Below are 18,265 nucleotides of genomic sequence, written 5' to 3'. Positions count from 1 at the left end.
TGGGCCACAGTGTCAGGTGTCCGCGTGTGGGTTGGATGATCAAACAAACTCACACATACACAAAGGGAAAAAAAGTGCAGTTCGCACTGATAAAGTGACATCATGTAAGTGGCGACTCAAACTTGTTCTCTAGAGAGAGCTTGGTCGACGGGCTCAGAGACGGCCATGTCGGCTCACGCCGCCTGTGAGTGCACAACATACGTAGATTATCCATAGTTAATGCAGCTTTTGTTGTTTCAGGGAACAAAGCAGGTCAGAAGGAAACGCTGTTAGCGCTTCCTTTTTGTACCTGCATCAGTGAAATTGCGATGAATGAAGTATGACCCACGCAAAGCTTTGTGTTTTCATCAAAATCTCTCTCGGTTCATGCGGATGTCGGCGAAAAAGATGAGTCATAATAATCCAAGCTTTTCACATAGTTAAGGTGGAGCGTAGGTGGGCAGAGCTTCAGCAGCGATGACAGAAATCGACAAGGAGAAGGCGGCTCGGTTTTCTTTCATTCTTTCTTTTCGGCTGATTGACAACAGCACGAGAGAGCCGCTCGCCTACAGTAACTAACAAAACACGAGATTTCCCAAAGATACAGAGCTTCAGCTGTCATCTCACAGTACATGTACTCCTGAGGGTAACTAAGAAGTACCGGACCTGCAGGGTTTCAACAGTTCAATGGAGCTAAGCAGCAATAACTTATATTTTATTTCTAATACTCTTACAACCAAAGAAACAACGACATAGTGAGTATGAAGCAACTACCTGGTCCTGAGCTTCACAACCACCCAAAAATCCATTTACATAAATCTAAATGTATTAATGCATAAATAGGGTGACTACAAATGATTATTATCATCACCACATGAGTTTAATTCAACCATCAGAGTCATTCAGAGCCTCACATCCACTGAAAAAGCTGAAAGTGGGAACAAAAATAAGTATTAATGTGAACTCCTCTAAGACTATTTTTTTAAGGCTGTTTTATCATCACAGCAGCAGTTTGTGTTCTGTGCTTCCTCCCTCTGTCTATCAATCACCCATTCAGACACTTCACACCCACACACAGTGAGTCTGAACCAAGTGTTCTTGCAGAAGTAGGTCACTCTCCCTCCCACCGACCTCCACACTCCCTCCCATCCTCCTCTTCTACATCCTCTCGCACTTCCCTTTGCCACTTTTTTTAAAACATAATTGACATTTTCCATTTGCACAAAACAGACATAACAGGAAACGGACATTTTCACATTTCACATTTGTGAGGGAGTGCGATACAGGAGAGAGTCGTGATTGGCTGATGCATCTGAGGCGTCTTTAGGCTTTTTGATGGAATTAATACATGAAAAATGCAGAAGGTCGCCGCGATTGGTAAAGGAAGACGATAAAGCGGCACACTTCTCCTATTACAGCTTGTACGGTAAAAGTGGCAGAAAACATGATCATTCATTTGGAGAGAAATCCAATATTCCCAATCTTTGGGAATATTGGATTTTAGTGCTTTAGTGCTTGTACTGCGTAAGGGTGCAGAATGGCTCCTCTCCACCAAACAAGTGGGAACATACATTCATACTTTCGCCGAGGCTCTGAAGCCAAACAATAACGTTGAAGCTGGGTGGTCCTAAAGTTAAACTTAAAGGTAAACATCTTTTTTAAGACGATGAAGATGAACTGAGGGGCTGCGTAAAGACTCACTATGAGATAAGTAATGATTATTTTGATCTACGCATCATCATTTGTTTCCAGGAATACAAATATGAAGCTGATAAAGCCCCAAAGCTCAATTTTATTTATTTTTATTTATATACAGTAGCGCCAAATCACATCAACGGTTGCCTCGAGGCGATTTACATTGGAAGTTAAAGACCCTACAATAACACAAACCTGTTACTAGAGATGGCACGATACCACTTTTTTATGTCCGATACCGATATCATAAATTTGGATATCTGCCGATACCGATACGAATCCGATATAGTGTTTTTTAATCAACAAAACGTTTTTTTAATATCTTGCTGCATTTTGTATAAGTTTATACTCAAGTTTAAATAAATAACAACACTAAAGCTATTCTGTTATACCTGTATGTAAAAAATACACTGCGTCCAAAATATTTCATAGTTCAGCAACACTGATCAATCTAATAAAGTAAAACCTGCTCCATCCTCCCTATTCTGGTATTTTAAAGAGTACTTAGAAGAAATTTTAAGCAACCTAACTAATAGGGTTGCAAACTCCCAGCAAAAAAAAAAAAAATAGGGAACCACCCTCCACCTCATGATGCTTAATCGATGTAATCAAATTTAATTTGATGCAGGGGGGAAATGCACAAAAATAAATTATTTTTCAAGAATAATTAAATAGATTCAACATCTTTCTTCAACAGAATTGCAGACTGCACAGATGGTATCTTCCCAAAGGAAAAAGTACTATAGCTTACTAGGGTATATTAGACTTAACAGTTACTATATACAGTAATGGACTTTTATATATTTTACACAAGATTAAAACTTTGGGTGTAAGAGTCAGATAATTATTTATTAAAAACTAGACATTTTAAATGAGAATAAGAAAGAAAAGTATGTCTTTGTGCCCCCTTTTCCCTGTTCATGCCCTATCGGCCCCCCTGGCTAAACTTTGCTAGATCCGCCCCTGCACAGTTACCAGCCGTCAGCTACGTAGAAAAAGATCCTGGTGTAGAAAGTAATATTAAATAAATTCTAACAACAGCTTATCAAGCTTAAACGTGCTGCTGTTGTTCAGCCGCTGGTTTCCTCTTTCTGGTGAGAAGTGGGCCAAAAACTAAGAAGAGAGACGGACTCGCGACAGAAAAGCCGATCAGCTGATCATTAAGCTGTTTCACGATTGAAGCAGCAGCAGGAGAGAGAGAGAGAGAGAGAGAGGCAGTCGCTCCAGGTATGGTTGTTAAGCTTAACGTGGGAATGCTTTACAGACATTCAGAGATGAACTTACACACTTGCTTTACTTCTCTCTGGGAAAACGTCCTCATAGATGAAATGCTGGTTTGCTAGCAAGGCTACAAATACACACAGCCGCTCTATCACGTGATGCACACTGCTGCTACGTGCTACGGTTATGAGCCGAGTTATGCCGCGTAGCAAGTTTTGTGAGGTGCTTTTTTGATATTTAATGGATCGGATTACATTTTTTATTTCTCGCCGATATCCGATCCAGTAATTTGGGTCAGTATCGGACCGATACCGATACGTAATATCGGATCGGTCCATCTCTACCTGTTACACAACTGGAAGTCCTAAAACAGCATTTTAGCCTGCTACCCTTATTGGGAAATGCCTCAGTTACCAGTGAGCTATGAATGATCTGATATCCTCGTGTTGGTGTTGTTCCCAGATCATCATACTAAAGCTTGTTCCAGGATCAACATTGCAAGTGACCAATCAGAATGTTGTGACGTCATACTTTTGCGACTTCGGGAAAAACCGGCGTAAAACAAAAAAACTGTACTTAAACTGCGAGAAACCGCCTTTGTCCACCGATCAACGGACCCTAACCCTGACCCTTTAATAAACAGTAAGCGGAACTGATATTGTCCTTGCAACATTGGAATTTCATAAATGCACGAATGGGTTGGTGCGCAAAAGAATAACGTCACAATAATGTGATTGGTCACTTGCAATGTTGGACCTGGAACAACATTTTCATGATGATCTGGGGACAACACCAACACGACGATATCAGATCATCCGTGGTCCTACCACGACCAACAATTGATGAGAAGACCAATCGTGTTGTTGTGATGTCACAGCCTTGTGACTGTAAAAACAAAGATAACTAAAAAAAACTAAAACTTTTAAAACCTATAAAAGTTCTTGTTTTTTCAGGTTTTGGAATAACATAACTTATGGTGTTGTAGGAGCAACAGCAATTCAAAAATACCAAATATCTTCTCACCTTGTTGTGGTAGACGCTGCTGTTTTTGGCCACAGCACACTGACGGTCCACCAGGAAGCAGTACCTCCTCCTCTCCTCAGACAGAGCGTTCTTGTAGCCCTCAGCGATGTAGTTATCCAGCTCACTCTGCTTGTTACTGATGGCCTCCACATACTAGGAGCAAAAAGAATGCACATGAAACAAAAACATGGAGGAAAATCTCAATCCAGACACTCGACTGATAATACAAGTTTCAAGGAAAAGGTAGGACGCCATAAACTGGACTGGAAATGTGCAACATCTACTCTGGTGATTAATAAACTGATACACTTTTTAAGAACAAAATCTCTTTCCAGAAATGTCAAAGGAGCTTGCAAAGAAAAGCGTCTGGACTTCTTTAAGTTACTTGAAGACGTTTCACCTTCATCCGAGAAGCTTCTTCAGTTCTACGGTCAAATGGTGGAGAGTCCCAGATTTAAACCTAGTGGGAGTTTCCCCCCACAGAGGGACAAAAGGACCCCCTGATGATCCTCTAATCGCCTGAGCCAAGGTGTGAAACTGGGTGTGGGTCCCAATCAGCCAGAGTTTCAGGTGAGTTCATTGTGAAACCTGGCCCCACCTTATCATGCGAATTCCTGAGGTCAGATGGCCCAGGGTGTGAGTGGGCGTTAAGGCGTCTGGGGAGGATCTCAAAACTGGATTATAGATGGCAGACAGTTGGTGTCGTAAACCACCGCCTCTGTTCAAAGATGGTCGCTCACAGTGGACATAGATGCTTCTTTCACTCCTCTTTCAAACCATCTGTCCTCTTTGTCCAAAATGTGAACACTGGCATCCTCGAAAGAGTGACCTTTGACCTTTAGATGCAGATGGACAGCTGAGTCTTGTCCTGTGGAGGTGGCTCTTCTATGTTGTGCCATGTGCTTGTGAAGTGGCTGTTGACACTCCGACTAGGTTTATATCTGGGACTCTCCACCATTTGACCTTAGACCTGAAGAAGCTTCTCAGATGAAGGTGAAACGTCTTCAAGTAACTTAAAGAAGTCCAGACGCTTTTCTTTGCAAGCTCCTTTGACTACGATGACCTGGATGACTGAGAACCTTCACAGACATCTTTCCAGAAATGTATTTGTACAGAAGTTCAGGGATGCGATGTCTTGATTATTCTCAAAACCCCCGAAAACTGTTGTGTAAAGTGGGTGAATCAACCGTTTAACAATCAAAGCTTTAAATAACTTCAGATAACGGACAGAATTTCGATGGCTCAGGCATCATACATCACAATCGTGACATATAAAAAGCAGACAAATTGGGCTTTCGTGTGCCGCCTTGAAAATTAAATCGAAAATGTCACAGCACATCAGACCTGAAAACCGTGAATTAGACAGAAAGAAGTCAGGCCCCTCAGGCTGTCTGATCACACATCTATTATGTGATCACAGTGACTGGTGCTCTAAATTTCCCGCAGATTAGTTGAAATCCGCTCTTTCCGAGCTATATCGAGCTTCTAAACTCAGTCAACCTCCTTCACCAGCTCAGCCCACTGAGTCCATTTAGTGCTTGTACAGAAGGGTGCAGAACCTCTCCACCAAACAAGTGGAGCCACTCGTCCACATCCACAATCACCTCGAGGCACACAAAGGCAAAATTAGAATGAACGCAGGCTCGCTTACGTAACTGAAAACATTCAGATTCCCACGGTGTCACGTAATGTGAAAGAACATTCTCTGAGTGCCAGACAGCAAGGAGCTCCTGGATGAGGCGTTAATGGCTCGGTGGTTTGCAGGGAAACTTAGAAGCCTACGCACTGTCATGTGCAACTGGCTGTTTGAACTAGCAGCAGTGCTGTGGATGGCAGACTAGAGCTTTTAAAAAAAAGAAAAGAAAGAAAAGAGAGGTACTTAAATGACCTAACACTGCGCTATAACCACCAACACACATTAAGCAGCACCAGATACCAGAAGCATAATCATATTCCTGCCTCACCATCAACATCACACTTACCTACAACCTGGGAAACTGAATGTATAAAAAGAAATCATCTGAAGTATTTTATGCAAAGCTGAATTCTTTGTTATCAGGTTGCCCGAAAAGCCTTCAGTTGATCTGGAACGCTGTAGCGAGAGTACCAGAGCGCATATTTCTCCCACATTAGCTTCTCTTTATTGGCTTTCTATTAAATTCTGAATTTAATTTAAAAGCCTTCTGCTCACATGCAAGGCCTTGAATGATCAGGCCTCAGTATATCTTAAAGACCTCATAGTGCTATATTATCCCAACAGAGCACTTTGCTCTCAGACTGCGGGCTGGTTACGGGTTCTTCGAGTTTCTAACAGTAGAATGGGAGGCGGAGCCTTCAGCTCAGACCCGTCTCCTATGGAACCGGTTTGGGATCACCAAACAAACACCCTCTTCTCTAGATTAGCCTCAAAACGTTCCTTCTGGATAAATCTTCTAATTAGGGCTGGATCAGGTCACCCTAAACCATCCCTTAGTTGTGCTGCTATAAGCTCACGTAACCTTGGGAGTTGTCACAGCAACCTGAGCCCCGTTTAGGTATTAATTCACGTCATTACCTGACCCTCAAATACTTTTGTCCATATTTTGCGTTTTCACAGCTCTTTAAACTGGTTCACTTCAGTTAAACTGATTTTACACACTGTAGATGTATTTTATTGACATGATATTCGTTTTTGTTTTATCTGTGCCAAAAATCCCTTTTGGGGTTGTGTCAGGAAGAGCGTCTGTGGAGCTACTCTCTGTGGCAACAACCTCGTGACAAAGGGGAAAGCTGACTCTTTAAAAAAGCTTCTTCAGACTTTTTCTGTATATAATTGAATAGAAAGAAGAATTTGCTGAACTTATTAAAGAAAATCTACATTTTAAAAGCAAAACTGAACAACATCGTCACAGTAAGCTTGCGTTCATGTAAAGCTTTAGCTCATCCTTTAAATAGTAAGTGCTCTAAAATGGAGCCATAGCGCTCTGCCGGCTGAGAGATTTAATTAAAAAATCATCTGTGGAAATAAATGCGCAGGCACCAAAATAACACTATCACGCAACCTAATGCACAGAGATCAACATTAAAACAGGAAGGTTTTCACTCCCGCTCGTCCTTATTGAGAAAATTGGCCGTGAAGACATTATTGTGAAATAAGAAGTGGTGGATTTTGTTACATTTAGGAGTTAAGTGAGGGGTTTTGCAGAGAGTGGTTCATCATGCATTTAATTGTTTAGGCTTGTAATTCTCAATGGAACCAACTAACTGTAGAAATATTTATTTTTCCTGCTTTTTAACCAATAACACTCTCATAACCATGCAGTGTTTATGACAGTGTAAGACTGTGCCGAACCTTAACTACATATGCTCGTTAGCTTTACGATAATCCTTCACTGGGGGTCATTTAAACACTTTATCACTGTGAGTGCTTTAAAACTGTTGAGATTATGACTGTAATAAAAGTAGGAATAAATAAGAATATGGTACGATTATTTGATCTATGTCTTCATACAGACGGTCACTGGTCTTCAGGAAGAAGACACATTCACGGTGATCGGCTGTCTGCGCTGCTGTTGGTGTTTAATGAATCGAATAGACCCCGACTGACAGGTAAGATGTGGCAACAGCTGCAGACAACCAGCAATTAGTCTCATCCTTTCACTCTTCACTACAAAGTGATTACAGTTGGAAGCACAGAGCCCCATTTGTGCCGGAGACTAGGTTGAGTGCAGTCGTGAAAAATATGCATATAAACTATTCCTGTGACTAGGGATGGGTATCGTTTAGGTTTTATCCGATACCGGTGCCAAACCGGTACTTTTGAAACGGTGCCGGTGCTTAAACAGTGCTCAAACCGGTGCTTAAAGAATGGAGAACACAAAATTGGTCCAAAAACCTCATGTTCAGCTGGTTTTTTGTAAAAAGATAACAATGTTAGCCTTTTCTGCAGCTATAGGGCATATATGGTATCACTCTTGGCTGGAAGCAGCTTAAACAATGGAAAAAACACAAACTTTGTCCAAAAACCTCTCATGTTTAACTGTTTTCCACTTTTTCTTTGGTCATTTTAGCCTTTTTGGCCAGGGTGAAGGGAGTATCTGCCATCAAACAAGAAGACAGCCGCATGTAGCTATGATGGTGTTTGCTAGTTCACCTTACATGCATTAATGTAATAACGTGGTTAGCCTACTCAACGTAAATTACACACGAACAACATTAAGCTACTCACGCAGAGAAGAACGGCTGCTGCTGCATCATCATCCTCATCATTTCTGCTACACTGGCAGGGCTAGGGGCCAGGACTCTCCTCTTCGGGTTTTTGGGGGATGTTGCTAACTCCGGGTCCGATAACAGGCAACCCACAAGCAGTAGATGTGCTCGGTGTGAGGTCTCGCAGCAAGCTATCAAATACGGCGCATTTCTCGGCTTTTAAAAAAAACGCTATGCGTCGCCAGGTGTTTCATCAGATTCGAGGTGTTACCTCCTTTGACAGTATCACAGTATCAGCCTAAAGCACTTGTTGCAGCTGCTGAGTTTGCATCTTTTGCTGTGAAGTACAGCCAGACTTTTGACCGCTTCGCCTTGGGCATTTTTAATCTGTAGCTCTGCTCTAAAAGAACGTACGTACCTGGACCCGCCTACTATCCTCGGAAACGTAAAATGATTGGCTAGAATTCAAAGTGTATCACAGCTCAGAAAAAATAAAGCACCAAAATGTGCACTGCTTTTCGGTCTGGTTACTACCGTTTATGTCAGAACCGGTACCCATCCCTACCTGTGACATATTTGACAGTTGATGTTACAAAGATTTTGGACATATGAACTATTTAAATTCTGGTTGGGGGTTTAAATCCTACCACACGAAGAGACACAAGCTCGGTTTTCTTTTGCATTTAAATCAAAGTTCAGCCAACTTTTTGATTGTTCTTCTACGTCTAAGTTTTATGTTAATTATCACCAATTTCAGATTCAAATAAAAACAAAATATTAGTAAAAAAGCATCCGTTACTTTGGAGACAAAGTTAGAGCGGGATGGCTGAGATGGTCTGGGAATTTGCAGAGGAGGGAGGGTGGATATGCTGGACAAAAGGTGTTAAAGTTGGAAAAGAGGAAGACCTCCGAGAAGACTCATGGATGAAATGAAGAGAGATGATCCACTGTGGCTTAAAAGTTGACAAAAATAAAGCAACTCTTGTTAAAAACTGGATACTATGTAAGATACTGTCTACAAGTATCTATAGTTTAACCAAAGACATAAAGCTCATGCTAAATCATCCTTTTTCTCAAAAGTGAAACATATACCCATTAATTATGAGCCTTTTTCACCACCCTGCTCTGTGATGGGGTGAATAATGTGCTCTGTGCACTCCTCATAGGCAGGTGGTAAAACTCAGTGCTACACAATAAAGACATTCATGCGGCTGAATCTGGTTATTTAGCAGAAAAGAACAATCTCTTAGAACTAAACAAAGTTGTTTACGTAGGCGAACAAAGGCTGAACATGCACCGATCACCCACACTGGAATATTAAATGGTGACAAAAAAGTGGCAGCAGCAGAGGAAGATGAAGGCCATTCATGAGTCATATAAACAGCGGAGGTGGAGCCGCTTGCAGGTATCGCGTTCCGACCGTCGCGAGGTTAGAGCGGCCAGAAGGGTGCAGTCAATCACCGGGGAGTGAGTGACGGAGCGGTTTCCCCCTCCGTCAGCTCTCTGCCTGATTTCCTGAGAGTTTTACTCTTTAAGAGTTACAGGAAATAAATCTGCGGTTTACCGAGGAGGTCACTTGTTTATTTACTGAACTCCTCGTGATTATGTCATCTTCCTAGAATGCCACATGAACTCAAAAGGAAACCGAAAACCGTAAAAGGAGACATTTAAATAGCAGAAGCTGCCAAACCGGTCTCCTCTATCTAAGCCTAAAGCCTTCCTCCTCTAAGATCCTTTACTCACAGCATGTAGACACATAGGGCTGCAAGCTTAGACTAAACTGTAGTCCCTGAATGTGTTTTGGGGCATAACTCATTTTCTTTATTCTATTTATTAGAAATATTTTCTATTTCAGCTAATCCAAAATGCTGCAGCAAGAGTGCTGACAGGGACTAGAAAGAGAGAGCATATTTCTCCTGTTTTGGCTTCCCTTCGTTGGCTTCCTGTTAAATCCAGAATTGAATTCAAAATCCTGCTCCTCACATACAAGGTCTTAAATAATCAGGCCCCATCTTATCTTAATGACCTTGTAGTACCATATCACCCTATTAGAGCACTTCGCTCCCGCTCTGCAGGCCTACTTGTTGTTCCTAGAGTATTTAAAAGTAGAATGGGAGGGAGAGCCTTCAGTTTTCAGGCCCCTCTTCTGTGGAACCAGCTTCCAGTTTGGATTCAGGAGACAGACACTATCTCTACTTTTAAGATTAGGCTTCAAACTTTCCTTTTTGCTAAAGCATATAGTTAGGGCTGGACCAGGTGACCCTGAATCCTCCCTTAGTTATGCTGCAATAGACGTAGGCTGCCGGGGGATTCCCATGATGCATTGAGTTTTTCCTTTCCAGTCACCTTTCTCACTCACTATGTGTTAACAGACCTCTCTGTATTGAATCATATCTGTTATTAATCTCTGTCTCTCTTCCACAGCATGTCTTTATCCTGTCTTCCTTCTCTCACCCCAACCAATCACAGCAGATGGCCCCGCCCCTCCCTGAGCCTGGTTCTGCTGGAGGTTTCTTCCTGTTAAAAGGGAGTTTTTCCTTCCCACTGTCGCCAAAGTGCTGCTCATAGGGGGTCATATGATTGTTGGGTTTTTCTCTGTATCTATGAAGCGCCTTGAGGCGACTTTTGTTGTGATTTGGCGCTATATAAATAAAATTGAATTGAATTGAATTAGTTATGGATTTATTGCAGACGTACTGCGTTACAACGGGTCTGGTATTAAAACCTAGTTTAAAAAGCCGTACTGTACTTACACGTGGTTGATCTATCTAAAGAGACTGTATAAGGAAGGGGGAAATATTTGGCAACAGCAGCTTTTTGGTTTAATTACATCATCATCATCATAATAATATTGCATAATGTAATAATAATTACATTTAAGTAGGCCGAAACAATGACAAGTAGAAAAATCAAGTGTAGCTACAGTAGAAGAATCAACCTCCTCGAAAAGGCCAAAAACGTGAATAAACGAGGAGTATGTCAATGTAATCTCTCAGATCATGCATTCTGTTATATCTTAAATAATCCTTATGCTGCCATGCATATGCATGAGAAAGGATCGTATATGGAATATAGGATGCAAATGTTTATAAAAGCATCCCTGCATAATTGATATACTGCACATCCAAGTGCATTTCTCCACCACAGCTCCTTCTCCATTATTCATGCAGCTTCAGTACATTAAGCCTGATCACCCTCAGATATGGAGCCTAATTAGATTCCTACTTGCTTTTCATGTTACTGCCAATCAGCCACTCTTCACCCAAAAGCTCCCCCTTTACACAAATATAAATCTGGCCAAACACTGCTTCTGGTTTCTGCTGACAGTGAGCCCGATCAGCATTTAAGGCCTGTGCGTGGAGGGAGATGGTGTCCAAGTAATCACCGAGTTTTCACATTAAAGATGGTCTAAATCACCGGTGCAAAAACTCTGCTGAGTATGAAACGTCTGTCTGTGGTGGAAACGGCCATTCAAAAAGCTTATGGTACCGTTTGCAGCGTTTTCTTCAAAACGACACCGAGCTGCGCAGAGGGATGTTAAGCAGCGTACGGCTGTAGGTAAATCCATTCATTACATGGAGAGGTTAAAGAATACCTCCACATCCAGCTCCTACAGCTAAAGCTTTCTGTGTCTCACTGAGAGGAAAGTAAACGCAAACTGCCAAAAGGGCGAAAGTAATAACAGGCTATTGTGCTAACTCCCTCCAGAGGAGCCTGCCAGCTATAAAAATGAGATGAAATTGATTTTGATGTCTCAGCGCTGATCCTAGTCATAAGAAACCCAAATATTAAGGTCCCATCTTCATGAGTAGAAGGCCTACAGCATGTGGCAGAGCTCTAACAACAACAACAACATAATAATAATAACAATAATAAAATCCCCAAAAGGGAGCTGATCCTATAGACTGTACATAAAAGATGGACCTAGCCACAAGCAATGTTTTTTATTTTTTTAAAGTTAGAAATCATCCAAATATAATTCCCTCAAAGTCAGCAGGTGTAGATTTATAGCTGAAAACAGAAAGGGTGACATCGTGGTTGCTGTGACCATCGTTTATTTACAGTTTATGCTGTAATCTTGGATATTAGCAGGAAAGTTTTGAACTCTGATATCAGAAAGTAGCTTATGATATCTAACAAGCAGGGTTTAGAGTTATTCAACTATAATTACATTTACAGTATATAACCTATTGGTATTTCATGCTATATTTGGTGTCTGTTTTACAACTGATCAGAAATCAGTATTGTAATGTGAGCAAAGACTGCGATTCAGAAATGATCACAACGAAAAAGCGTCGGCACATGAATGTAGAAACAACCGCATCTCTTTCCATTCGTAACATTTCCGTTAAAGCGACTTATCAACTGAAAGCGAGCCTGGTTATGTAAGGCAGAAATGTGTCTGCTGGAGCCAGCTAAGTGTGTTTACACGTGAAGCACAAGAGCACACAAGCGGCAGAGGGAGATCATTAACAAGACGCCCATAAAAAAAATAAACACAGAAACAAAGAAAAAGGTTTTAACTATGCACAGTTCCTCTCATCAGCCTCGCACATGTAGTTTTGATTGGTGTTACTGCTGATTAATGTGAATATCTGTGACATCGTTGCTCAATATGCAGAAATATTCATTAAACAAATGTCTGCAGATACGTTCTGTCCCTTTATGAAACACACGGAGGATCTGTGTCGTAAGCGTGGTCGTCTCACAGTTTCTGTAAGCTGCACATAAAATGGACGAGCTGAAGTCTCTGCAATCAATCAGTGCGGGAAGATTCAGAGTTGGCCCCGAACAGAAGAGATCTCAGAAAGACGAGACTTTCTTCAGAAAAGTGTGGAAAAGCATGCTGGTGTATTTTTCTCAGTAGGACATCGATGATTTAGGAGACCGCAGCGAGTCGAACAAGCGTATAACGGGAAATGGTCAAAGGAGCTTGCAAAGAAAAGGACAGACGCAACAACATTGACTCTCCACCATTTGACCTTAGAACTGAAGAAGCTTCTCGGATGAGAGGTGAAACGTCTTCAAGCAACTTAAAGAAGTCCAGACGCTTTTCTTTGCAAGCTCCTTTGACTACGATGACCTGGATGACTGAGAACCTTCACAGACATAAAGGGAAACGGTTCTGCGCTGATGAGAGACCACAGACGAGACTTCATTCAAGCGCCAGTGCGACTCGATTAAGGCAAATTCATCAAATACTTTTTATTACTTACTAGCAGTGTTGGTCAAGTTACTTGAAAAAAGTAATTAATAACTAATTACTGATTACTTCCCCCAAAAAGTAATCCCGTTACTTTACTAATTACTTATTTTCAAAAGTAATTAGTTACTTAGTTACTTTTTAAAAACACGATTTACAACCTGAATAGGTGATAAAGTGATAGATCTTTCAGCCCAATTCTACTTTTTCTGCATAATCATCATACAAAATGTAATCAAATGAAAAAGTCTCTTTTTAAAACTTGTTTTATTAGTTTTAATCTTTTAACTTTATGCATCAAGCAAAAAATTAATTAGAGTTCATGAATATCAAAGGAGAAGAAAATGTTTTTTTTGATTCTATTCAGCTTTTTTAAAAAACATTTTATTTCTCTTCTTATCATCCTGGGATTCTGCAAATGTACTGACCTTGTAACTCTTGCAGCATTAATCATAATGTGAAGTACTGATGTTGACGTTCTTTCCATTGAAACATGATCATGTTAAACTGGAGGATGAATAAAACTGATCTAATGAGCACAACCTAAAGCTGTAACTTACCTTTCCCTCTAATCCGAGTCCAAATAACAAACACATCAGACTGTGCTGTGCTTAAAGAGAAGTTTTGCTGCCCCTGAGAACTGCCCGCTTTAATATTAACATCAGTCTTGAGCTGGAGGAACGAGCGGCAGTTACTTTAATCTGTGTTTTCTCTTCCTCGCTGCTCTAGAAGGCACCAGTGAGCTGTGCCATCATTTAATTAAAAGTTAGACAGTGGAGGATGCTGTAGTGATGGCCTCATTTCATGGAAGGAAGTAAGCAAACTTTCAAGCTCGCTGCTGCCAGAAAACAGCCAGGTCCTTGCTGTATGCCATGCTACATCTTGAAAAAGGCAGATCTGTGTTTCACCTTTGCCTGGTGTCACTTGTTCCTGCCAAGACCTGATTCCCACGAGAGCCCTTATGATGCACAACAAGAATCTGGCTTTTTAAACATGCTGTTGCCCTCCGACTGTGCTAAGGCTAGTCAGGAGGTCCACAGTTCATGCTAGCATACTCAAAAGCTGAAGACGTGGCTGCTCTTGCTCTTGCTTGGAGCATTCACGCCCAATAATACATTAAGGCCCAGAGTGAATAACAGACCCTGTGCTGGTGTTCCTCATGCTGCAGCTGAAACCCCCCCACTCAGCCCCCCATATCGATTTTTGGAACTTGGACTTGGCCGCCCCCTTCATGCTCCAGCAGCCATCCACTGCAGCAACACTAACAATTACACAATAATTACCTCCCCTGCTGCTCCCGCAGAGCAGCACAGGGCGACTTCTATGTGCTGCACAATTAGCTTTTTAACCTCTGATCCCTGTTTTCTTTGCAGTATAACAAGTTAAAACCACATTGTGCATGACTTCATGATATATGATGACCTCTCTTTCCGTACATTTTTGTAAGTTGGACCAGAACTGATCTCTAAATAGTATCAAGTCAGCTAACAATGACCGTAATACATTTCAGGGGAAGGGAACTTTTAAAGTAGCGCTGGGGACAATACATACTGTGGACCAGTGCTCTGTTCAAACAGCAATAGCTGATGTGACAGAGAAATTACTTCCAAAGAGACGTGTGAACCTCTGTTTTTAGTGCAGCTGCAGGTAAGTACTTGTTTTGTGCTTGACAGGCTGTCAGCAGATGAAGCCCCATATTCCCCTTTACACTGTGAGTTTAATTTGATATCGTAAGTGCTGACAACGCATGCTTCAGAGGTCCATCAATCATACATTCAGCATATTGCTAACACCCAAATATATAAACATAAACAAGCGTGTGTGACATTTGAGTAAGCAGACAGCCAGCTGTGGAGATCGCAAAATCTGCCTAAAACGGACTTTATGACGCTGCAGCTGTAACAAAAGCGATTTCCGGACTGAAGCCAATTAAGGCTAACCTATATAAGGCTGCATACGCGTGCAAACGTCAACTAAGAAGCATAAGAACATAAAAGGATATCATCTTCCTTCCCTTTGCATCCTCACTCTCTATCAGCCTGTCAGATCACAGCAGCTAACAGCAGCATCTCCTGTGCAGGTTGTGTAAGAGGGCACGCCCACCATGTGTCACCGCAACACCTACAGACGAGAGCGCGGAGACTTGCACCGTCTAATCACGCCTCCGCTCAAGCAGTTACCGGGACACGAGAGAAATATGCCTCACTCAACCCATTCACCTGGCCTAGATACTGTCAACAAACATTATGCAACGCCGATAAGTGCAGCAACTAATGACACGGATAAATTATTGAAAGTTGTGGGAGTGCATTGAACAGTTACAAAATAGATGTAGTCGAGCTCCTTTTATCATAATGCTTGTTTTTTTTCTTAAACTGATGCAACACCGGCGATCATAGCCATGTTAGCTTTGGTTAACATGGCTATGATCATATTATATTGGTGCTATATCAATAAAACCGAATTTAATTAGGACATAAGCAATTTTTATGCATCAGCATCTATTTTGCTTCTGTTGCTTTGTCAGATCTTTTCTTTAGGTGCAACATCTCTGCAGATTCTTTGATTTATTAGTATAATATATTAGAGTTTCATCACTTTTTTCCCATAGACTTTTTATTTGGGTTCTTAAGGTATTTTATACACATTTTAGAGGCAACATTTAAACAGCATGTACAGGATCATCAGTCTGGTAGGTCTAAAACCCACATGGCTTTATTTTGTCTACTCTATTGGGGAGTAGACAAAATATTACTGTTGGCATCTATTGGTGAGATACTGTTTTATGATCTACACTAAAATTAAAATTAGTGTGTTGTTGTCTGAGTGGTAACATTCACTATCTCCACTTCCCCTCAGAGACCGGGTACACAAAGCACGAATGCACGGTCGGGGGCCACATCCCATTCAGCTCAGCACGTCCTATCCCATCAGCACCGGCAGCAGTCACGGATTACTTGGCGCACTGAGGCTCAAATCCCATCAGGAGGAGGGAAAGCATCTGTGAGCCGGGAGGAGCCGAGTGTGTGGTAGACTGAAAAGTCAGCACGAGTTCACTAAAAGTCTCTGTTGGCGTTTCGAATTTTGACACTGCTGAAATAAAGATGGAGTGAATTATGTGAAACAGACATTTTGACCAGAAGCTGACTGGCAGGTTGTCTGCGCCACATGCTGGCGTGAAGCCAGCCGGATCACATTCTTTTGGCACTGGCATTTGTAGCCGTGCTGCCGTGCGTTTTTTAAAACAGGTCCTGCAGATACGGACACTGGTGATCCATAGACATCTGCTTTTTTCTTTATTGATCCACTGAAGACGCTGCACACATTCACATTGACCGACACACACGCTCACACACTGACCTGCATCTCCTTGTCCCCATATTTGGACGGGTGCTTGCTGCCCTGGCTCTTCCGGCGCAGTTTCTTTAGCTCTGCCTGGCACTTCTCCAAACTCTCCCCTTTGCTCTTGTGCTCCATCTGGTACTTCTTCAGTGCAGCCTGGGGGGGAAGGGGGGCAGCACAAAGTCAGCAGGGGCACAGCAGTGCTGCTCGCACGTGTCGGCATCAGCAGATGATGTATCACACTGACAGAGGCAGACATTTATTAGACGAGTGGTCAGCTTCTGCATCACTGAGACAGGAGACTGAAGGAGGTTTCTTATTTCTCCTCCTCACTCCCAATATTTTGTTTCCTGATCGGATGTTTTTCTTTTCTTTGTGTATCACATGTATGCATCACAACAGCAACTGTAGCGTGTTCATGTCAATAGGATGAATTATATAACATGTTCCTAACAACTTAAAGGAACATGCAAATCAAATTAAAGCATTCATTTGAAAACATATTTGAGTGACATTCATCCAAAAGCCCTCCAAGAGTGCTTATAAATTCTTTGTTTAGTGTTACATAATGCTCTGGGGGCTGATTCCAAACACAGATCACCCCAAATAAATTCCTCCACTTAATTTTGCTCTTTTTGTGCAAAACTCCTCAGTTTTTCTCACTATTCACGGGACAGAATAGGATGTGATTTATGTAACTTGCTGCAGTGGTTTGGATGAAAGCCGGCGGAAAATTAAGGAGTGCATTTTGACTCCGAGCCAGTGATTTTATGAGAATGTGGTTCATACTGTATTCCACATAAATTCACTCCCATGAGAGGTCCAACAGGATGTTTTATTCAAGCTCGTGGTGGGGCAGGTGTCCTGTTACACAATGAATCTGAATATTATGCCATCAGAATGTCCTCAAGCAGTAATTCTTATCACAAGTGGTTTTCATAAAATTCATGCAATTAAGCCGGGATCTTTTTTTCCTTAAAATGAAACATGAAGAAGCACCCAACGAATGTCCATGAAATGCTTCAGGAAAGCACAAGGTAGAAGTAGCTAAACGGTATCGTTGTCTATGAACGTCTACAACATTTTAATCAATCAAGTAAAGGTCCATCAGTTAGTCTTCTTTTAGCGCTGCTTTGGTCTCCACCGTTTCTCCAGGTGGTTTCTAAACCAGTCTGCAGCTTTGAAAAATACTTGTTGTGTGCTGTTGGAATCAAAGTGACGAGTTTGAACTAAACAGCAACAGTGTAACCAAAACAATAAGCTAGAAGAGGCTGAAAGGCCCATTAGAGCGGCACAGTTCAGTGACGTGTGAAGAAGGGAATCTCACATTCAGGTATCGCGCGTCCAGCTCGACCTTCTTCTCCAGCTCTGTGAGCAGCTCGTTGTGGAACGACTTCAACTGCAAGACACAGAGAAGCCTCAAACACAATGCAAGAAACAACAAAATGCACTGAAACCTCAAGCAGTCACATGATCAACCACAGCGGATTATTTTTAAAGCAGGAATGTCCCTCATGAGTTAGTGTTGGTGCAGAGGAACGCCTTGAAGTGGGAGACTTTTCCAGTTACAATGCAAATAAAGGAGAAGTTTGCTGCCTTTGTGCACGTATAAGC

General features: G+C 41.8%; 1 protein-coding gene and 2 long non-coding RNA genes across 11 annotated transcripts in view; all 3 read right to left on the bottom strand.

Annotated features, from left to right (window-relative positions):
* Positions 1–18,265, bottom strand: part of baiap2b (BAR/IMD domain containing adaptor protein 2b) — an 85,402-nt gene that overhangs the window by 19,392 nt on the left and 47,745 nt on the right. For all 9 annotated transcript variants that reach the window (XM_085170499.1, XM_085170497.1, XM_085170500.1 and 6 more), the window contains 3 exons: positions 17,979–18,050; positions 16,670–16,807; positions 3,919–4,071 (listed from right to left, as the gene is read on the bottom strand). In XM_085170499.1, the coding sequence (XP_085026625.1) occupies positions 3,919–4,071; positions 16,670–16,807; positions 17,979–18,050 (363 nt within the window). The remainder of the gene's footprint in view (positions 1–3,918; positions 4,072–16,669; positions 16,808–17,978; positions 18,051–18,265) is intronic.
* LOC146512181 (uncharacterized) lies at positions 1,179–3,911 on the bottom strand. The gene is made up of 2 exons (XR_014875729.1): positions 3,240–3,911; positions 1,179–1,869 (listed from the first exon to the last, which is right to left on the bottom strand). It is a non-coding gene; the product is annotated as an uncharacterized LOC146512181 (long non-coding RNA).
* Positions 6,688–16,663, bottom strand: LOC146512180 (uncharacterized). Its single transcript, XR_014875728.1, has 2 exons — positions 8,672–16,663; positions 6,688–7,656 (listed from the first exon to the last, which is right to left on the bottom strand). It is a non-coding gene; the product is annotated as an uncharacterized LOC146512180 (long non-coding RNA).

Source organism: Neolamprologus multifasciatus, chromosome 8 (genome assembly GCF_963576455.1).
Source record: "Neolamprologus multifasciatus chromosome 8, fNeoMul1.2, whole genome shotgun sequence".
Classification (NCBI taxonomy): domain Eukaryota; kingdom Metazoa; phylum Chordata; class Actinopteri; order Cichliformes; family Cichlidae; genus Neolamprologus; species Neolamprologus multifasciatus.
This window is presented reverse-complemented; position numbering and strand designations above follow the sequence as displayed.